This window comes from Plodia interpunctella, chromosome Z, assembly GCF_027563975.2.
Source record: "Plodia interpunctella isolate USDA-ARS_2022_Savannah chromosome Z, ilPloInte3.2, whole genome shotgun sequence".
Taxonomy (NCBI): Eukaryota; Metazoa; Arthropoda; class Insecta; order Lepidoptera; family Pyralidae; genus Plodia; species Plodia interpunctella.
In genome coordinates this window covers 4,488,345-4,513,028 of record NC_071324.2, presented here as the reverse complement: position 1 = coordinate 4,513,028, position 24,684 = coordinate 4,488,345, and the positions used below count along the sequence as shown (strand labels likewise).

The following is a 24,684-nucleotide window of genomic DNA, read 5'->3' as shown; positions in this document are numbered from 1 at the left end:
GATTGCTACGTTAAATAAGTACATAAGCTTATACTAATACTAAACCTTCAGATCTCCTTTTTCTCACGAATTTCTTAAAAATATACTGCCGTTTAGTTAATGATGAAATAACATTTATGGCAGGTCGGCCGACAGTTAAAATTCACAATTTCAATCAATATTAACGCCAGTCGCTTATGGTATTTAAATACGTATTTCAATCAAATTGGAATCGATGAAAGACTGGTATTTAAATCCAATCGAATAAAACGTGTGTAGTAATCCAAGTTATTAAGTATATTAGGTACAATTTAAAATTGACAATTAATTCAGATATCAGTAATTTAACTCATCATTTATTGAAATTGAAATTATATTGAGTATGCCTTTATTTGACTAACCTTTGAATTTTTTAAATTATTATTTGCCAAATTACGTAGGGAACAAATGACTTACATTTGCCATTGTCGCTGGTACTGGCGGAAGGGACAAATACGATAGTGCTAATTGTATGTCAACATAGGTGTCGAAAACAGTACCAAGTGAGATCGCTGCGGCTAGGAATTAGCTCAGAGGACACAGAGATTATCTAAAACCTCAAAAAATGAAAAGAAAACCTGAATTGGAAAGAAAGAGGCAAATAATAATGATAACTCATTATTTATTTACATTTAGATCCATCCAGGTGTCCCAGTGCTGGGCAAAGACTTCTCTTTTATTATACTTAATCAAATTTAAATGAGGTGGTGTTTAGGTTAGTTATCTGCTGGTCGTCTCAGTAGAGCTTTGCGCTGGTAAAGAAGGCGGCTACGGCTGACTGCGGCGCAAGCGCAACGTTTTGGCAGCCGACGCAGGCGTACGTGGTTAGGAAAAGTAATTGCGTCACATTATCACGTTCGATTTTACGGAGGTATTTCAAAAGGTTATAAGTTCACAGGCGTGCGTGGGGCTCCAACAACCTTCGCGGGCCGGCAGCGTGCCGCGTCAAAACAAATGTTTGCTTATCTACCAACGGATCGCCACGGCCGAGCTAGCCAGCCCTTTACAGCCACCGAATCGAACACAGCGAAAGTCACTTTCATTCTTCAGTTTCCATTAATCCCATTGATATAATGTACTTACTTAAGACTATGAAAAGACGTACTAACATGGAATGAATTATCTACGGCCGAATATTTATCTAAATCCATTAACACGTTTTGCATTTTTTGCCTTTTGTTTCAACTTTGTATGTAATCACTTGAAGACCACTAAACATGTCAGTTTCTAAATAGTTAATTTGTCTAGTTCATTTCACGTAGCTCTGTTTCACTTCCAGCTACTCAATGCGCAAGACACGGCCTTCTTTTGTTCACGCATGACCAGCGAATTAAGATACTCATACACACTCTGCTTTTGGTCAGACATATAGTCGTGACAAATCACCGGATTCGTATTTTGCAACTATAGGTAACTAAAGTTATTCAAGTAAGCGACTTGTATGTTGTAGCGATTACTAGACAGTCATTAATTATTTTTTTCCCGCTTAAAAGTATTCGAGTAACTGTCTTAATTTGCAGCCGTAGGTACGATTTTATTCTTAGTAATGTTGTCACAAAAGTAAAATAGCCATTATTTTGTGTTAAGAGAGAAAGTTTACAATTTTAAGTACCTACTTACATATCACCTTAGTAAAATTTATTGTAATTAGACAACCTTAAGACGCAGTAAAGTTTACGTATATCCTTAACATGAGTCGAGTATTTGTATGTAAAGCACTCAATTACATTTTATTAAAGTTGTCATAATTGATAAGTAACAATTTACAAAATGCAATTACGCTTCCTACATTATTTACAAGTGTTTAAGTATAGTACTTACATGTATGGATTTGTGCCTTAGACGACAAACAAGGCAGGATATAGAAGCGGGCTCCTTGAGGGCGGGAAAACGGTGGCAAATATTAGGCGCGTGAGCGCGAGTAATTAATTAATACGTTTAGTTTATTGAGCTATTTCTATTTCAATACTAAGACTACATGCTATAATTTCTGGTAGCAGTAGTAGCAAGCTAATGAGATACTAAGTTAAATAAGTGGATTAATTGCAGCAAGGGGCCATGCAGGCAGTGGTGCAGTACAGTATAGTAGTAAAGGAACAACATAGCAGAACATAGACAGATGTTTTTGGACTTAGTAGGTAAAGGAGAACTAGATCTTAATCTCCATTTAAGTATAATTAAAATGTAAGAAATCAGCTATCAGACGTGGACAAGGCCACATAAACTCATAAATTTCCACGTTTATAATAAGTAATCTTAGTCCTAGTATTCTAGGACGTTACGAATAGGTCCACTCCATGTGCTCTCTTGAAAATCGTACGGGACGACTAAAGTCAATTAGGAAACTCAATTATTAATTTAAAGGTTTATTTTTTTCACTGAGCCTATTTCGCGACGTCACAGCCCCTAACGCAACGGGGAACACGCCTAGATGAGAGAGACGGAAGGAGGCGGATTGCTTATTACGAGCATCAAGCGCAAAAGCAAACCCATATGCCGAAATAGACTTTGACATCAATTCACGCGGTTGTAATGAATACCAGCCTAATAAATTCAGTTGAATGTCTGTTACATTTTCGAGAAATGCGTGTCGAAACCCTGGTCTGATTGTAATGTTCGGACACCGTCCGGTATGTCCTCGCGCTAGACTCAGGCGCAAGCAGCAATTAGCTAATGTAAGTTGCGCAACATCCTTACTACCAGGTCCGGATCTGAGCAGGGCAGGCGGGGCTACGGCCATAAAAAGGGTCTCAACAATATAAATAAAAAATCCACATTTTTATTTGATATTTAAGATAATATTTCTGCGCATGAGTTAAATAAGAAAAAATTAGAGACTTGACCGAATTATATTGTTTCTTTTTCTCGTGTCTTTTTTGTCCGCGCCTTCGTTACCTCCAAATCCGGCCCAGCCTAGTATTGACATTTATTACAACAAAACTGATAGTAAAAATGTGTTTTTTGTATCTCAATCGTGGGACTAGCATGGAATTCTAACGCCGCCGCCGCGCCGCCGATATTTGATCAGAAATGCATATTTGTTTAGTTTTTTAATTGAAACTTAACTGCATTCTTAATAATTTATTAATGTTCAAGAAAAATATTTAACGTTCTTCAGAATTGTTGCAGTTATTATCATAGATATATGTGAAGTTGAGCGGCTGTCTATAGTTGAGACTTGCCAAATAAGTAAGTAATACCTACATTCCTTACATTACGTACATTGTTACATTCATTAGAAATAATCAGATATATATTTAAGTTTCAAGATTTTGCTTTATTACCTACCGGCTTATTTTCGAAAATTCATACAAGTTATTGTGGCAAGTAAAAAGATACAGTCTATGAGGACTGAGGTACTGCCCTCCGGCTCGTCTTGTAGCCAGATTTGAATTGGTTTCAATTATATAATTAGATTTTTATGACGAATTTAGTTTACTAAATTCATCATAAAAATAATAATTATTGAATGTAGGCAATTGAATAGTCAGTGGTCAAATTAGAATATTAAGAAGTACCTACTACCAAAATATTTTAGGAGCACAAGTCTTCTTCTTTGCGTGTCGATGGCAATTCAACGCTCTATTGGGTTCTAATTATTAACCAACATTATAACATAATGTACATAATACAGCATTACCTGTATTTTAGTTATAATTCAAATAATAAATAGTGTACCTAAAACAAATTAGAATATATTTATTACTGAATTAAAAATAAGCCAAATAAACTTTTTTTAATGAAGTAATAAATTTATCGTTTTATTGTATCTTAATACAACGTATAAATTATTATATCATATAAGATTTAATTTATAAATTTAATTATTTAATTTATGTACACAAGAAACTTATATTATAGATTACAAAAATAAATACATGGTGCTACTTCCACTATGATGTATTGTGCTCACTACTCGCCTTGGGCATCTTTTAGTACAGTGACTTTGTAATAAAGAAATAAAGCTTATTTTTATTAAAACAGCGAGACTGAGATGAACAAAACAACCGGCCGTTTGCGCCTACCTACCTACTGTCTGTCTGTTCCGTTTAGTAATATCGTAGTCCCTCTTGCAACACGAACCACGGTACAGTTGTTCTTTTTCAGTAGCTCTCTTTCAATGAAAATATTACAGAATAGACGTGTCTAGCTTGTCTATGGCAATTGTTTGTGAAATATAGGACGTCGATAAAAGAAATGTGGTCGCTGGAATTTTATGAAACACTGGCCTGTGTGAAGTACAATCTATAGCACAGCAAACTACACAAAATCATTGTAAATTCGCCGCTATAGCTGTAGCATAGTGTTTCTATGAAGGGTAATTTGAGGTGCGATTAATTGGTAGATACAATATGAATGAATATTGAACCTAAGTATGACTGGAAATCACACAACTGACATTTGTATTTTTATATAAATATAAGTAAATGTAAGTATATTACCTATATAATAGACATATACGATTAATAAATTGAGATGCATAAAAAAATCAAGACCGTATAAAACTGCATTTCTACGATGCGAAATTCTGTTATTTGCCGTCAAAGAGCAAAATATATGTGCAAGATAATAGAGAACGCATTAAAACCACATATATCATGTAAGATATTACACAATAACAGCAGTATAGCTTTTGTAGGTATTCATTTCTCAGTTTAGCGCCTTATGCCAAGTTGACTTGTTAGCCGAACCATTTTTGATCGAAATGAGTCAAATAAAATAACGACAACGATACATTTCTAGACGTCTCCAATAATACCTATTTATCATTCATGCTACCACCTTTTTTAAAAAATTATATCACTAATTGAATGGTAATTGCAAATATTATTATTGTTTTAATTCCGATATTTTTTATCTACTCTCATAGAAATAGGTAGTCGAGATAAATTTTCTGGCCACGGCGTCACTGTAATTCAGGATAATACTATAAAAATCCAAAACTATTGCGCCATTTCAGGTTATATTCTATCCAAATTTTAATACTTAATATTATATAATATTTCAGCCTAATTCGTTCGGAACATTTGGCATTATTGAATCACCATTCTCACTGACACACACATCCAAACTTTTGCATTAACAGATTATTAAGATGCGATGAGTGTACCTACAGTACTGTAGTTTTGTTTACTTTGTCTATATTCTTATGGTTAATTTATAGACATTTTTCTATTTTATAAACCTAGATAAATCTTGATATTCAATGAAAACGACAAAACCGGTTCAAGGTCGAATAACAAGGCTTTGATGAATTGAAAACAAGCTCTTAAAGTAACATGTCTCAATATAATGGGTTATTTTATGTTATAATCATAACTGAATATACCTACAGTGTTGTTAAAAATTGCTTTATAATTACTAAAACTGAAGGTTATTTAGACAATTAAAAACGGGTCCTTTCCTTAATAGCAATGGTCTAAATAGTAAAAAAAGATCGTTTTTGGATGCGCTCGGAATTTTTGTCATATGAGTTGTTGCAACATCTCGAACTAAAGGGATTGGATAATACCAAACGCCACTTATAGCGTCGGCAGCGCCGCTTATATGGCTTCTTTAAATACCTCTGTTAAATAACGTTATCTAAATGGGCAATTAAAAAATAAGTTTCCATATTAAGATGTCTGTTGTGTAGCTGTAAGAGTAAAAATCAATATATATATATATATATTGCTTGATATATTCCTTGCGTTACTGAGTGAGTGACTGACTGACTGACAGACAATGTACAACCGAAACTACTGGGCGTAGGAAGCTGAAATTTGGCATATAGGTTCCCTGGGGAGTGTAGATGAGCACTAAGAGAGGATTTATAGAAATTCCACCCCGAAGAGGGTGAAAGGGGTAAAAACTTTTATATGAAAGTTCTACCGTTGATGTTAGTGACTTGAAAATTTAGATTTAAAAAAATGTTATTTCATATAAAAGTTCCTCACTCCTTTCACCCCCTTCGGGGTAGTATTTCAAAAATATTCTCTTATTGCTCACCTACACTCCCCAGAGACAGGTTCTCTGATGAGTGTAGGTGAACACTAATATCAAATTTCAGCTCCCTACACCCAGTATGGTTCTTTGTCGGCGAAGTTTGCAATTATACCTGTGAGTTAGATTGAAGTATATTTTATATATTAAATAAAATTAAATAATTATTGACATTCAGCTGATGATGATAGATACCTACTTGCACAAAGTTGAACGTGATTGGCATATTTTATTTTTATAAGTTATCATTGTTCTCAATATCAACTCAGCGGAAAATCGTAATGATATAGTGGTGTCAAACAGAAAATTAAATTCTTACCGTATTAGTAAATACCACGACAACATTGTATAATCGCAAAACAAATGTCATTCAAATGAAACGCGATTTGGATTCAACTCGGAAAGCAATACGTTGCATCATTTCATTAGGTTGATTGTGAAGATTTCAATAGGTGCGTACTCATTGCGGACAAAGCCCAAGCATCTCTTGGCAAGTGATCTCACAGGCAAATTTAACGATCTTTCAAGTGGCGATAGCATCAAATAACCTTCCGCGAGTTTTCAACAATCGTTTTGTTATCTAGTATCTATGGCAAGCGAGGTCGGGGCCCGCCACCGGCGCGCTATCGGACCTAATCCGATCGGATACGAACAATGGCAATAGTAGAATTATCTGGAATACATAATATACGAGTAAATAGCCGAGAGCCGAGAATAAATTGAGCTAATGTATGTTCTATCTGTTAAACTCAAATAATGGAACAATGTTGAGCACGGGTTAATGGGCCGTTTACATCATTAGATAAAATGCAGTTAAATGCAGTACACATATTGTGTACTTATTTAGATACTAGGGCTTTGCGTAGGTAGGTGCAGGACACTTGTATAACAGCTATGCTCTTTTTGAGCAAACCCTACCTGTTACGACGGTTCTTAGTATTAGCTTCTAAACATTGCGAGAAATATTAATAACACTAATCTAATTTTAAAGGTTAACCTTAGCTCAAATTAGATTTCCATATTTGCCACGGGCGACAATTTATATTGGGACCAAATAAAAAATAAGTAGACAGCCGGATGTAGACTGAATAATATTTATTATACCTACTTGTATCGACACAAACACTGTGAATGTTGTTAGGCAAACAGTTGCAACCTTTGAAGGACACAGGCGGAGTTGTTTCGAGGTGCCTATTACATGCTAAATCTAAATTGTCTATAAGCGTATGCTCAGCGTCGATACCTGCACGGCCACACTAATAAAACATATGCCAATAGGATAAACTTGTCTTTGTCTACTGCTCGAGTTATATTTTTCAAAAACATTACTTTTGCACAAACTTTTCATTAACAAATTATATTTAAAATCTAAGTGGACGAATGAAGTAAGAGTAACACTGTGACACGAAATATTCACTTATAAGAAGAAGATGTAAATGTCAATCTCGGTCAAGCAGGTATATTTTGCTATTTAATATTATTCCGAAATTCAAGATAATTCATGGACTTCAATATATTTGGCACAATAAGAAGGCGACCACGCGTGCTAAAATATTCTTATTATTTTAACCAAGTAGAAATAAAACATTTTTTCTGTTTACTACTTCATTAAAATTTAGTGCTAAAAATTAAATTAACACCGTATCGAATCTCCATATATGTATTAACAATAATGGACGCGTTTGGTAGGTTAGGACTAGGTTCTGTACAAAAACAATATAGTTGGTCTCATGACTACTTTTCGAGTCTAGCCAATTGACTATACGTATATTTTGTAATATGTGGTATAGGTACGCGTGCTCAGCTAAGTGTGGTCTCATAGTAAATTTATACTATTATTATAAAGAGATAAGCGTTTGTGAGTATGTATGTTTGAGGCGGGTAATCTCCGAAACTACCTAATGGTTTAAAAGATCCACCATTATAAAGTTAACTATCCAATATTGCTATAAACTATATTTTATGTCAAAATTCTCACGAGAGCGAAGCCCTGGGCAACATCTAGCAACCAAATATTTTTAGAGAGTATGTATTATAGACTATAAAACCACTTGACGAACATAAATTTAAATAAACATATAGATCGTGCTTATATGAAGTATTAACTACTAGAATCTGAAATAAATATTTGTTATACAATGATCAATGTCAATCGCAAAGTAAACATAACGATACATGTCTTAATAATAAAAGTACATAGGATGATAATAAATTTTAATTAAGTGTAACGAACGAAACGAAGCCGACCTAGAACCTATCATGTCAAGGGCAATTAAAAATGTGCGTGAGATGAAATCACAAATACAGATCTTACTGAAATTAACAAACTTTGAGGTTGTGGAACAATATGTGAATTGAACATAGACACGAAGGTTAAGTAGTAGTCGATCGAATCGGATTTCAGAACGCCCGCATTGATAGATATCTATTCCAAATTTTATCAAAATCGGTGAAAGCGTAATGAATGTTTCCAGTTTCTTCCCAATAGTTAGACGCAAATTATTGATGCTTAGTCCATAGCATAATGTGGTATAATTGTATTTCTTTACATTTATCGCATCGCCAGGCATCGCTTCCCGTTGCGTCGTCATGTAAATTAGCAGAAACCTCGCGACACGTTCAAACAACGGCTTCCAGGAATGGTTTCTCTCAATTCAGACTATGATTGACTAATGATATCACAGCCGGTGGATCAAAGTAAAATGAGAGGAAAGGAAACCTCTTGCAAAGGAATGTAGGCTACTACTCTTTTAGTTGCGAACCAAAAAGAATCTTGAATAACTAAGCAGATCATGGAAACCTACCCCGTACTTGAAATGGCATGAATCAAGGAAGTACTACTGGAACGATAAATGTTAACCAACAAAAGGTCACTAGATCGAGAATGTAAGTCGATAAACGATACTTACATACATTTAAATTTATTGATGTTATTTTACAAAATATAAAATTACAAAAAGTTTCTTAAGCTTTTTCATACAGATTTCTACCTTTATTGTATGCTCTCTGCGGTTGGTTTTAGAAAGAAAAAGGTAGTAATTTAATCGGGACCTCTATTATATTTGGACGGTCCAGCGATTTAGCCACAAATATGTAATAGACAATAGATTTTTATAACATTAATAAGATTGGATTAGGTATAAATGTTATGGGTGGAACCTTGTGCTCGTGGCTTAAGTGGAGATATAAATAATAAATAAAGTAGTGGTTTCACGACTATAATAAGCTTGAGGAAATGTTGAGAAAGCCATTCTATGTAGGTACTTATTCTGCAAGTAAGATAATTTCACAGATACTTTCCATTCGTTATCGTTTGTTATAAAATATGATTTAATTTGGAATAAAAGAGATAATGGTATAATGTCAGAAAATCGTTTAATTTTCGGCCTTTGTAGGAGTTCCGGGATAGGTACCCAATGTGGCAACTAATCAGGTACAATTTAGGATACAATAAAAAGATAATATGCTAATATTATATATTAATTATATATAAGTAGCTCTACTAAAATTATACATTTGAAAGTCTGTCAAACTGCTTGTCACGCTTTCACGTCAAAACCGTTGAGCCGATTTTGATAAAATTTGGAATATATACATTTTTTAATGTGCACAGATATTTTTAAAGTGTTAATTTTAACAACACTAACATTTACACTATTGTCAAGATTGTTTAATATTAATTTAGTACCTAGGTACCTAAACAAACCAAATATAGGTATAATACATATAAGTATTGCATATATATAATAGTAACAGTCTTGAATTTGAAATGAATTCAAGTTAACAAGCGACATGTAGTTTGTTGGACTTGGATATGTCCAAAACGAATATCAGATACTAAAATCGCAGGTGGAATTGACAATAATCATATAGGTATATAGGGCGGGTTGTTAAGACTGACGAAATAGAGCTCGGCGATCTATGGCAATTCAGGTAGGTATTATAAAAAAATATGATCATAATCGCTTGATGATGATATATGCATATAACGTTTTTGTCTGTGGAGCTGATTCCATTTAGGTACCTCCCTTTTATGACACCCTGAAGGCGTACCACATACAAATACGTAACACTACGATACTAACGTCCACATGCTTTCTTTTTTCCATATAGTGTAAAAATGTTAATACATATGAAACACACAGACACAAAACAAAGACAAGGGATAATTAGCACCTACGTTGCTTACAAATCTCGCTCGCTTCCTCTCGACTCATCACTTTATACAGGGTCTGCTATGGGAGCTCCCTGTATAGTAATATCGTGCGACAACTTGTGATGTCTGCTGTTTGCATTGCGACATTGCACGTAGCGTTGTGTTCTTGCCCTAATATCTCGTTATACTAACAAGTTGAGTTTCATAACTTTTCAACTTTTAAACACACAAATGGTAACGTGTAAGTACTTATTTAATTGAAAAAATAAATTTACGAATACATTTGTTTAATAAATTAACTTGATAGCAGTCTTGTAAAATATTGTTTAATAAAGTTATAGTTTAGGTTTTAGGATGAGAAGCAGAATTTCATCAAAATTGGTCCAGTATCTAGCTATTGAGTTTATTCGTTACTATTAAAGAACAACAAATCTTTTCTCTTCATAATATTATTGTATAATATAGTATGGATATGTTTTTGGCTGACAATATCTAAAGCTCAGGTGTTCTTTTAATGTTCAAAATGAAACATTTTCCCAGCACAAGGACGCTTGACAAGCGGCTATAAAAAATAATGATAAAAACTGAAGCTATATATTAATGAGAGCAGGAAGTGAAATAAGAAACCTGAGAACAATAAAATTGTTGTAATTGCCATGTTGTTCACATGGGATTCTCGTTAGAAAGCTTTGGAATAAATATTAAAATTTTTGCTGCGAGCTTTTCATGAACGATACTAATGACCGGACGTGGGTTTATAATTATACCTAATTCAGAATATGAATTAACATTTGCGTGTTTCCGGAAAACTCGATTACAAATGTATAATTTGCTTGTAATAAAAACGTATATTTTTATCCCAATTATCAGTAGCATATGAATAAAACAAAATGCAAATCGAAGATGGCCATTGAAATCCACGATGTTGTCGTTAGTCCTTGTCCACAAGAGCGCTTTTTCAACGTAAGTTAATAAACATTGCAGTGGAAAATACTTATGAGACTTGCATGCCAAATAACGCGTATGAAAATCGTGTGTACATACGCGACTTTTGATATTACGTGATTTTGTAAATCTGTGCTGTGTTTACTAGATGTTGCGCGCAGCTCCGTTCGCGTTAGCCTTGACCACGGGTTATAAAGTATATGTCTCAACTTTCATCAAAATCAACCCAGAGGTTTAGCCTATTTAAGTATGAAATTAACTTTAGAAACGTTCCTTTCTCAAATAAATTTGAAGAATACTAATGACGACGGTCTAATTTTTTACATATTATATTTTATACAACTTTTTTGTAGCTGACCAAAGGAGCTGAGCTGAGGATTTACGATCGAACGAGTTCACGATACGAAGTATTAATTAAAAAAGTTTTTAAAAACATTTAAAGATTAAAAAGCATGACAGCTCCTAGAAAATTGTGGAGAAATATATCAGACTCCAGATGCATGGGAAGAGCTGATGATAAATGATGATGAACGTCGAGCGCTTTATCTATACGGTCGTGCAAATGAGGCCTTAACGTGAGAAATAAATAGTCATTCGTAATAAATTAAGGCCAAAAAACTCGTCCTCGAGGAACCAAAGATCGCATACTAAATGCCCAATTTATTAAAAAAGCGACGAGATGGTTGGCTCACTTTTGCCACGCCTCTACTAATTTATTAACCATTGCATTACACAACACGTGTGATCTGATTACAGCAGTTAGATATTTATACAACACTTCCAATTTTAGCCTCGTCTATGCCTTTAACTACACAAACGCGGAGGAGCAAGAGGAACTACGTAGACAGTTCCTTAAATATTATGAAGTAGGTACGGTTACTTAGATAAAATCAATCACATAATTGGTGAAAAGTGGTAGAATTGGTGAAATGCTTGCTCTATTTTTACTGTGAAGAATTATATCTAACTTTAGAAATATTTCAATGCATTTTAAATTTTCGAAATCATAAGTCCTTACGGTTAGGGTATAAAATGTTCTTGTAAGAACCTTTCCCGCTAATAATAGCGGGAAAGTATAAACTTATTAAAATTAAATACAATTCCAATTTGATTTTTACCAACTTTTTAGGGTTCCGAAGAACCCTTTAGTTTAGTCCGTAGTGTCCGCCCGTACGTCCGTCGAAGTCAACGGTATAAAACATTTATTGCAAAATCTGTGTATGACAAATACAAAAGATAAAAATAATTCTTAATGCATGATAAAAAAAACAGAGTTTTCTCGTCCAGAGTCGTTCCTGGGTGTACCACCTACATCTGCATATATCATTGCCAAACTGAATGTATATAAAAAGTTTGGTGAACTGTTTGCCGATATAGCCGATATTATATATACCCGAAGGTCGTGAAAGGCACAAGATCTGTCGATTGTTTTATATTAAAACAATAGTAATTATTATACTAATATTTATTACATTTATTGCTGTCAAATAGATCATTTACGTGTAGCAACAATGTCATTGATTCCGAATTTCGCCAATTCGTTCTTGGCATTAATAAAACAAGGAACGATGCGACGAGATTACTTAAGCGATTGAATCAAATATGTAAAATAAATAATGTGTAGAAGGGCACATTATTTTTATATAACACATGTCGGAGGGTCAGATATTGTTAGTCGCTATTTACCCTAGTGTTAGTTTGATTTTATAATGTTAGATTAAATGCGTGATAATGGTCTGAAAACTAGATATTATGCTGAACCGTACGAAGTGGTGATAAAAAAGGACCCTGGGCTGTTAAGATACTGTGAATTAAATTATTGAAAATAAAGTAATATGATTTAGAAACCACGATCAAGTGTATACCTAAATAAAAATAAAATGGCCATTTTTATTTAGGTGACTATTCGAAGGCCACTATTGTTAGAAACACCAGTGAAAAATATACTGTGTTAATGACATGCTTTTAAAGATATGACAAAAATTAAATCAAACATTTTTTTGTCGTCCAAACGCTCCATGCTAAATGATATTCTAATGTGACGTCACGATAGAGTAATATCTTAACAAAAAAAAGCTATGTTCGACAGCTACCTTAATTATTGTGTTTATGGCGATGACTTCTTAATAAAAGTTGTTTAAAAATGTTAGCCTTTTATGATGGCTGAGTTTATTTTTATAATTGATTTCATATAATGATCCAGCGGAATAGTTACAGTCTATGAATTATCACAAGGATGTTAAATATTTCGTGATCAATTTTATCTTGGGCATAAGTACATATTTTTTGCAATTCTGACACTGTTTTTGGGTGGAGGACAAGCCTCCACCCAAAAACCAAAAGTAATTTTAGTGTAAAAAATCGTTCGATTTTCTTGATTGAGTAGCAACTACCGCTCATTGTCACACACATCCAAACTTTCGCTTCTATGATTAGTACAGTCGACAGCACAACCACTTGCCCCAATTCATTACAAATTCGCCATTGTTACCGCTACATAGAAATCCGTGCAGGGCAACTTAACATGCGGTTTTAATTTACGTTTCTCATCCGTACATTATTTAATGTGAATTAATATAAATACAATTTGTAAGTTTGCTACACGATTGTCCATTCAGAGATACGTCGGTCCGCGATTGTAAAACTTTTATTTGAAGTTTGAAGGTCGCATGTTTTGAAATGTATACCCTCGAGCAGATCCAATGTGCTTACAAACGTTCCTATAGAGGCACGTTAGCCATACCAAATTAATAATAATGAGCTGTCAACGATAACACTATGACTATGAGTACGAATGAACACGTCAATAACATTTGAATGTTATAATATTGCATCAGTTGACATTACTGAAGAGTAGGTATATTATAAGTACTTAACTTGTATTTTAATTAGGTAATACTTATTTGCACAAACCCAAAGAAATATTAATAAATACTTATATTGACATAAGTCTATGTAATGAATAATTCATGATGTTCGCGGAGCGCATTTCAAATTATATTTTTGATTTCTCTATTGGCATAAGTTGATTTTCCGATCAGCTACAAGTACTTACTTTTTCTCTCCCTTTCCAGGATCTGATGCTACACAGAGCCTCCGCTGTCAACGCCGCGGCTTGAAATTGAGATCCTTACATATTATAAAAAGAAGTCCCCCTGTGTAGGAACCCAATAAACTGCCGGACGGATTCAGTATGTTTTTTTTTTCACCAATAAATAGATTTTGTAATTCCTGAGCAAAAGGTTTAGGTGTGTAATTTGTCATGGTTTTACCTGAAGCCGGGACGGGCCGCTAGATACGTCTATTTCATCATTAAACTCGTACTACATTATGTATAGACCTACTAAATTCAAATTTATGTATTAGATGTTAATTATAAAACGGTGTTGAAAATTTGATCCGAATTGCCATTGACTCTCGTTTTGATGGAAATTAATTAGGTATATTTACTTTAACCATAGAATTAGTAGCTACTTCACTACTTCCATAACTTTAACAGCTTATTTTTGACACTTCCGAACTCAAGACTGATGCCAACGCGAAGGTATAAACATTTCGTAGTTTGTATGAGAGCTTATAAATGTATATGTACCTACCGCAAGAAAAACCAGCAATGTACGTCGAAACAGGAAAAATTACCGAACTGTTTGTCGATAATGTGAAGCCGGCACAAAACATGATACAATATGCCATCGCGGACTTATTTATAGACCTACAAAAGAGGAATATTTATCCCATATATTCTTTAGTTATATATCAATTCGTGCGAGCAACAGCTAGTAAATTATATTTACTTTAACACCTTTATGATAAACAAGAAATTTCACATTGAATTTGTTCGATTTCGTGAACACCACCAGATTATGTAGGAACAAATATTTGGCTACCTATGTCATGTTTCCGCCTGATTGTGACAGAAGGGCTAACCCAAAAAGTACTTACCTCCTTTATGTCGTCTATGATGACAATGTTCTGACAACTGGGGATGCCGAAAACTGTGCGAATTGAGAATGAAAAAGTTTATAAGTGGACCCTGGGCTCAAACGCTGTCTGGCAGAGGAAATAACCTCTATTGGCATAAGAAATCGTTCAAATAAGAAATAGATTCTGCGTCACAAGATTAAGATGTGCAAAGTTTTCGTTCGCATAACTGCTTCTAAAATTACAACAATATACTTAGAAAAAAATATGAACTTTAAGACATTATTGCATATTTAGAAAATAAAATATAATTAATGTGAACAGTTTCGTTTGCATGAGTAAATTTTTAAATTAGAAATAAAAATGATAACCACAAGTTGATGCTAAGTATATTTATCTCCATCCAGATGCTTAATTTATAACCATATAATCGTACAGGTACTAATTAAAACTATACTTAACTATAAAATCGGTACAATAAAATTTGAAGTTCTCGTGAAAAGACATTTATTTACTTAGCTAAATACAACGGATATATTTTAATTTATGATGTAGGTAGTTAAATTCAGCATGTAAAATGATATTAGTCATCTTGTGTCATAACATTAAGTACCGAGAAAGCATGCGAAAACGACGTCTAAAGTCTATAAGGATTAGTATTTATTTACATAATGATTTGAACTTATAATAAAAAAAGACATAAAATAGTTTACGAAATTATTGTTTAAGCTATATCTTGCTCTATTCTTATTGCAACGATTTCTAGAACTGATCATGATGCTCCATCAGATTAAAAACATATAGAATGATAAGATTAATTCTTACAACTATATAATTGTTCAAAATTTTAATCAAAACAGAATAGTAAATTTTACTAAGGACATAAAATAAAAGTGACAAAAGAAAACGCATCGAGTTTTTTAAATTACATGTAAGGGAAAAGACAAAAAGGAAACAAATTATATTATTTTAAAATCACTACCTACGCAAAAACTGCTAAACTGGTTTCTATGAAGATATAGTTAGATACCAATGTATAAATGTGAGCGAAATCCCAATATTATCCTAATCCTAACTAATAATATAAATGAGAAAGTAAGTTTGTTTGTCACCTCTTCACGCTCTATCTACTCAGCAAATCTTCTTGATATTTTGCATTCATGTAAGTAGTTTGAAGTACGGAGAAGGACATAGGGGAAGTTGGAAAATCACGCGAGCGAAGCGGCGAGCAAAAGCTAGTAAAGCAATAAATACTCGTAATTTCAGATATTAATGTCGTCTTATTATAAAGATAGCAACGTGGCCCAGCGTGACAAAATAATACAAGTTTCACAGTGGGTGCGTTCCGGTCGGGGGCGCAGCGGAATCGGCGCATAATAGCCGGAACCAATTTATTCAACCTTTTAGTCACAGATTTAGAACCTATATTTAGGGTTGCTATACCCGAAACCGTTCTGTAAGTGATGCCTGCTATCGCCCTTCATTCACTAAACACCCTTGGAAAACCTCAGCAACCTCGAAACCAGAATACGATTGCGTTGCGACCCTTCAGTTAGTCTGGGGAGACACATCAGTATTCAAAGGTCGCTAACGGGTCTGCTTGGTGACTTTAAAGTCGAAGGTAAAAAGCTAATCTACAAAATCTAACCGACCATGCATTGAGATGCTTGTATTGTATGCGATGCGTGAGAATACTTTGGCCTTCCCTTTAACTAAATATCCCGTATTGTTTACCTATTTGAAGATATGGCAACACTATCAATATTAATTTATTCAGCTTGTAACGTAAATTGTAACGATGTGATCACGATTTGCAACGAATTTTTCGCGAAAGCAGCCGCGGGTCACAGCTAATATACAACTATAAGTGAGAGCAAAGGTGAGGCGCGTGCAGTGCAGTGTATGCAAAATTTCTTGATCGTTTCCGGGGTGTTGGGGTCGCGACCACACAGCCGAGCCCTCGGGCCCTTGTTGCTACATTCGTAGATTACTTACGTTTCTGACTTGGAACCTACAACATATAAATCACGTCTGGAAGAATAAATAATCAGTGTAATGGCAAAATGCAGATTCAGTTTTGAATGAGCTTGAACAATACCCCTCAGGCAGAATTGATCTATGGCTGAACGACAACGTTCGAACATGACAACTTCTTAAAACGTTTATTACAAAAAAGGCAATTCTCGAAAATTATAATTTGACAAATTATGCAATAGACAGTAAACTGAAATTTGTTCACAGCTCAGGTTGCACTTGCACCATCAACTTTGGCGTTAACTTCAATGTGCTCAGAAAAACGGAAAGTACGACATTTTGTCTAAACGACAGCAGCACGCAGCCGGTCAACATCAACTTCTGACAACTGTCCAACTCACCCATAGGTAACTAGAAGTAGAAGCAATGTTTCAAACGCGTTGATCTATCCGCAAGCAATGTTCTCTGTTTAGGAAACTGCTTCTATGAAGAGAAAATTTCAATGCAGCTCTGCATCAACAATAGAATATGATGATGATTGTAAAATACGACGAATCATACTTTTGTAAATTATGAAATACTATCCATATTTTTCCTTGTGTGACTTTGATTACAAAACACGGCTCGTTTTATTTGAACAACTTCGTCAATGGATACGCTGTTAATGCCAACAACTGTTTTTAAATATCTTGAGTGGGTATAAAAAGAGTGTGTATTATCTTTGAAACTACGATACCAATTTTCAAGTTTATGCTTTTTTAATTTTTTTAACATAAATAGGTTTATAATATTACAAGTTGATTTTCTTTCGATCGATTTTTTCTGAGGCCGAGCTCAAGGTATCAAGCGACTGTGAAACTTTGCACAATCTTCAGATTACTCGGTCGGTACTTCGGCATAAGATCTGTGTATTGATGCAGTCAACAACACAAACCACGACATAGCTTACAGATAGCACGAATGTTTACGAGAACGTAATTGTCACCAAATCGACAAAGATTTATTATGGGAAATTATAGTTATTCATATAAGATAATCCAATTGTATGTTATGAGATTATAATACCATATATCTTGTAACCTATTCTTTCGTTTGATAAATTTTAATTGGTAGGATCTAGATTCCGATTACAGCTGACTGGTATAATGGTACAGTCTCAGGACAAGTCAAAGTTCATTCCAAAATCGAAATTACCGCATGCAAAACTCGCCATGCAGTTGAATGTACCAGTGCAGTTTACGTAACCGCTTCGTTTGTAGGGCGGAAGACTACTTATGGTAATATCGGGCCGGTTGCCGAGTTCTTTTCCATCGTAAACGCCGAACAAGGGCGTGGGTGCGGTGCGACCGTAGACCAGTTTAGGATGGAATCGGCGTCGAATAATCATGACAGGAGATGACGAAAAGCTAAAATGTTGCCTAAATTGAGAGCAATTTTAATGAGTTCGTAAAGTATTTTTTGAATAAGTATTATTTTTGAGTTTATCATTAATTTGAAATGTACTTCCGGAATTTGTATCATTTCTATTTAGAAAGAGCAGAAAATTAGTTTATTGAAAAAAAAACCTACCATTTTTATTACCACTCTGATAAATAGATTCAATCTATAGGAAATAAATAGGTATTTACAAATAACAAAATCTTACAAATGTGACAGAGTGCAGTACGCGCACTCTGTCACATTTGTGAGATTTTGTACAATTTTTAAACAAATTTATACCAGCATTAGGGCATTACAGCAGACTGACAAAAATTCATTATTCGACGCCCCTGGGACTAGAGGCGTGTGAAGACACCAAAGTTAGTACTATGGTACTTATAGTGCCAGCCCGTGTGGGAGTTGATTAGATGTATGTAGTATCGTATTACATAAATGGGGCAACAGCAATTGTGATCGCTAACGGTCTCGTTACGAGACTTACAAGCAATATAACTTGTCTGCCTCCAAGGTCTTTTTAAATGTGCAGATTAATAGCCGGTCTGTAAGTATAAGTACCACCTTAAATTATTTTAAATGCGTCAAGTCACCTTTAATCACATGAAAATAATTACGAGAGTACAGGATGTGAAATTGAATTCACACAAAACAAAAATAAAGGCTCATAAGCCTTTCTCCGCGGACCTAAACCAAGGCCCTCATCATAATTGACTGATTGGCAACAAAAGTATTCCCGAAAAATTTACACAAAAACGTACAAATTTAAAATTTGCACGTACATTATCACAGTCATCTACAGTTGACAGCGCATTAACCATTAACCTACCCACCTCGTATATATTCTGATATCTATGAACCTACCCTATTCATTCTGAATTCATTGCAAATTCGCATTTATTATCGCGGCATGAAGATCCAACATACACTTTTTATCATCATCATAATTTAGCAACGTCGTTCTTTTCGGTGGAGTTTCTTCCATTTATTTCTATCCTCAGCTCCCTTCTTTATTTGGTCCATGTAAGCCCTTCTTGGCTTTCCTTTTCATCTTTTCACTTCTATTTTGCCTTCTATTATGTTACGAGTATTAATTAGATATCATGTCGCACAAGGTGGCCAAACATTTTTCCACGCTCAACTCTATAACTTTTAATAACGTTCTTTTTTCATTTACTAGGTCTAATACGTCTGCGTTTGTCTTCTTTTCTGTCCAGTTTATTTTCTCCATTCGTCTCCATCACCACATTTCGAGAGCCTCCACTTCTTCTATACCTCTACATAAATTAAATTAGTTTTGCAATGTTCTACCGCGACAGAGCAAATCAATTATTCAGTATAGATGTATACAATATTTTGTTCCAAATAAAAAAGATTTGTTCCTCCTAGTTCTTTGTAATCTTTTATTTCAGATTATATCATTGTCTTATGGTAGTTATAATACGTTTTATCTCATAACAATATAGGTACTTATTTGTAAATGCCTTTCGAAACTTACACGTACCTACGTTTCCAATAATGCATGCAAATAACGACGATTAGAGTTAAACTCTGGGGCTCCCAGATTACACAATTCTGTGCTCGGAGATAAGTACTCGAATATAACATCATATATATGGGGGTCAATGGAGCAGATATATAGAGAAAACATAGAAAATTCTGGGGCTTATTGTAGAATAGACTAGATATTATACCAGTTTCAGAGATGGGATGAAAACTATTTTCATAAAACAAGTTTTTTCATTCATATGTCTTTTTCTGTCCATGTTGTCACATAGCTGGTATAGAAATAATACGTAAATATACTTACCAGATCGAACGTAAACGCCCCATCAACAATAGCTTTAAGTGTAATAGCACAATACAATTGCGATAGAGCGTGACTGAATCAAAATCCAATTAAGATTCGTTCGACGTGACTGACGAATAAGCAGACAATATTGTTTATTACGTGGGTTTGAGAGCTTCGAGTAAATAGGGTTGGGAACAATCGGAGTTCCACATCCTCGTGCGAGCCGCCGTCCTTGTTATAGATACATACAAAGGCGCTAATACGGCCAGCCGGCGACGTCTTACGCCCAATCCTGCTTCCTGCATCAGTGTAAGTTGACATTGACATTTAAGTGGCCAGCGAAACTTCGCAGGCGTTGAGACGGAGCCCAAAGGTCGCGTTTAAAAATATAATTGAAATATTTGCTCAAACACGACAGTTTTAGAGCAGATTAGTTTCCTAATCCAATTTCACGATGGAAAACATACTGACAAGGTTCCACTTGATCTGTTAAATATTTTTGTTTTGAAACTATGATTTGTAATTATATAGGTAACAGAACATAAAAATAAAATAGTTCACCCAAATATGCATTTCTGAATTTAGCAAGCCAACAAAGTCCGCGCAGAGTTACTCTGCATTCGCTCAGTGAGCGTCCTTGGCCGACGGCCGTCCCTTCCAAAACGATGCAGTTGCGATCGACGCCTACTAAATCATCTTCATTCATCGCATCGATGGAAGGAGTACTTCAAGATGCTCGTATTGATAGTACATGACTCGAATGAGCTACAAGATTTTAACGCTCATAATTAGCGTTGGAACTACTGCGTCACCTTGATCTGGTTTCGAAGAATTTCTACCGTCCACCTGTGTCGGCAAAGATCGAGAAACTACTCTGTAGAACGACAGCCTAGACAAAACAACTAGCTTAACTTGCTCGAATAATGAGACTACCGTAAGCAACGCAAATTAATTTTCTATTTAATTAAATTATTGCGACACACATATGTGTGGTAACATGATGTGCTGTTACCAGTTATCTCGAGACCCCGCGGCACCTACTCGATTTAGCTCATATATTAATTATATTAATATTTTCTAATACTCGTTTAATGTTTATATTGAAAATAGATGCCGAATGTCCATCTTGATGCACCGGAACATTCCTATGTATCAAGATGGGCATAACAAAGCACCAAGGGTAGCAATTATTTTGTCATTACCTACTGAAACTAAGTGAAGGTAAGGTAGGTTAATAAGTAGGTACATGTTTATTTGGTACAGATTTATCTGAAAGAGTTTGTGAAAATTACAGCTATCAATTATATTGTTCAAGTAATATTTTTATATTGAGCTGAAATGCAATCGCACTTGGGTAATGTAGCCTTATTTTGCGAAAGGAATTGAGGTTTCATCACGGTTTCTCGCGACATATCTCATGGAATTTGTAAAAAATAGAGCTCGATATAGATTATAGGTACATTCATATATCGGTTCATTTTTATGGGGTGTATAAAACTTAACTAGCTGCTAAACATTTGTAGGACTTTCGAGATAACACCAATTTCATTTTTCAACTTTAATTTATTAGTAAGATAAAAAAGCTTGTTAAACGAGTGTTTGAAATAAACAAAATGAAATAATTTCAACAAAAGCGTTTATACGTAGGATAAGATATGAAACCTTGCTGTTCAGTATTGCACGCGACTGTACGTGCAGTAAAACTAACAGTGTACAGAGGAAGTGAATGTGGCCATGATCGGCGACGATGTTGGTCGGCGTCGACCGGGGCAGGACTCGTGCCGAAACAAGAGGAAATGATCACTTTACTGACCAATTAAAAAGATACTTACCTACAGACTAAGTTCAACAAATACGTTAAGTTTTAACACCTATTTCTGTAATTATAATTAGCATAAGGTCAGAAAGGGAAATTACATGTCTAACTTCCCTCACATGATTAGTAGCTGTAGAAGACAATGCACTTACCGCTTGATATGCATTACATAATTATATAATGTCATTGTCTCTCCCAATATAGGAATCCCTTTAGACCCATCGCACTAACAAAACACTGCTAGTACCATTCAAGATCCATATTATACCATATTATAAGAAGTGACAACTTAAAAGATGAATTTATGTTATATTTGGCTATGCAATAAACAGATAAATCATTGATCAGCTCAGATTGATAGTGCTGCATGCAGTGAGGTTGCGATTCATAATAGTTTTGTTGAAAACTAGGACATAAATTGTCCCGTGGTCGATTCTAATAGGGCCGCGGGCTGACTTTCATTTGACTAAGCTGTAGTAGACTGGCTAATCATATGCTATCGATAAATTGTCCTCGGATATTTCATCCCTAGAAATTTTTCTGTTCAAGAAATTTTTCAGGAATCAGACCCTTTCCGTGTCGCATACCGGGATAAGTGACAAGTACCTACCTACCGAAAGTATTTATTTTTGTGTACATATTCCTAAGCTTGGCGCAGGAAAGGACGGTTACGATATGGCAAAACATAAGATAAAGTAAAGAGTGAATTTATTATTCCCTCTATGCTATGTGATTATTTGAGGCACTATTTTATACGAAGTCCAACAATGGGCTATGTGCTGTAAGCCTATGTAAGGAACCGTAGATGATAGCGACGACTAGGAGAAAGTTGATTAATTAATTAAACGAAACATTAAAGATTATTGGTTATTACCTAACACCTGGTAGAAATAGTATTAATTTGTTGTTTATATCCGAAATATTAAAACCTGTTTCGAAGCCCGAGGAACATCTATTACCTATAACGAAGCATACCTACTATTCACACTTCGACTTCCTCAAACGGTTAGTATGATTTAATAAATTAAATTAATAAACAATTACTAAAATATCCACAAGATGTTATGATTTCGACGAGAGCAAGAGATTATTAAATATAACTAATAACTCATCAATGTTTTTATTAGAACATTCATAAGAAAAATGTTTTACTTTACTGTGTTAAACAAACTTTCATTGTTTCATTAGTAAGCGGAGGCGCGTCGCATGAGCAGCGATATAATTATGTCAGTAGTAAACAGAGGCATTCCGCCGGGATGCGCACGCGACGAATTTCTACTCAACTATGCATTTGCCGTCATCCCTGATAAATCATGATGTTATATATTTGTACAGCTTAATAAATATTATAATACTACAGCGCCAGTAAGATGTGAACTTTTAATAAATAATTTGATTCTTTTCGTATATAGTTTATGACCCGAGGTCAAGCATAGGCTACCATGGGTGTTCGGAAACAATAATATATATTTTACATAATAAGTCGGTTTATTAAATCTCTCCTTCAAAGTCAAAAGCTATAAGCAGTTTATATTGATGTAACGGATTATCATTATTATTTATCATTAGAATGTCAGAAATTATTACTTTAATAGGTACCTACTTATTTTATAAAGTACATCAATAAAAATGTAGGTATCATTTGTTTTTATAATACTCATTATTTATTAAAATTTCTAGCTTCTTTCTTCTATAGCTCTAAGAATTCGAAATTAACTTTGTGTTATTTTATCTACAAACAGTAAAATAGTTTGACATAAAGGGGCGCAATAGATAGATAATGCATTAATGCTGCAATTAAAGATACTAAAAATTAATCTACTTAGTTATACATAACTGGTTAACTAAGCATAAGTAATTCGTTATTGCATTGTACATACTCTGTACACTCGCTGTACTTGACATGTTATTAAATCATAATTTACAAGTTTATAGAGCACTTGCTTATATGTATTCAACTCGGGCTAAAAATTATGACACCTGTGTGCTGCTGGTGACCGTATCAATCATAAACCTTAAACGAGTAAACGTTTACGCACTCTGTTGCAAAACGTCTGACGTAAACCTTTGTTGATATTAGAATTAAATGCGAGCTTCTCATGAACTTCTACACAATTTGATCTATTAACTAATAATATAAATCCATATGCTGATATAGATATTTAATATAACACAAGTTTCAGTAGTCTGTAATCCACGGGTCTGAATAAAACTCAAAGTTGTGTAAGGTTTTGAGTTATTTTCGTTCAAGGCAACAGTTAAAAGTAGACCTGCGCGTGTCCGAAAAACAAGATTCTCTTACAGGTAACTAACAGACACAGGTAACGTAATGGGGGTTACTGTGACATAACTGAACTGACCTGTTTCTGACTGAAGCTCTGGCGGAGAGGGTGAGATTCCTCTGCGGCAGGCGGGTCGAAGGGGAGGGCGTGGGCGGCGGCGCGGGCGGCGAGGTGCGAGGCAGGCGTCCACCCGCCGCCGCCGCGCCCGCTGCCAGAAACAGCACGAACCACCACCTGGCCATCAAGACGCACGGTACGCACGAGTCGAGCGAAGCACGCTCCAAAACGTACTGTCACGGTTGCAAGGGGCCGACTCTCGGCGCAGTATGCTCTCGACGACGTTCACTTTTGTTGTGGCGGCAAC

General features: G+C 34.8%; 1 protein-coding gene across 1 annotated transcript in view; it reads right to left on the bottom strand.

Moving 5' to 3' along the window:
• The window catches only part of LOC128682950 (uncharacterized protein), a 76,984-nt gene extending 52,300 nt beyond the window's left edge, over positions 1 to 24,684 (bottom strand). Inside the window, exon 1 of the mRNA XM_053768029.2 lies at positions 24,399 to 24,684. Within this exon, the coding sequence (XP_053624004.1) occupies positions 24,399 to 24,562 (164 nt within the window). The 5' untranslated portion in view covers positions 24,563 to 24,684. The remainder of the gene's footprint in view (positions 1 to 24,398) is intronic.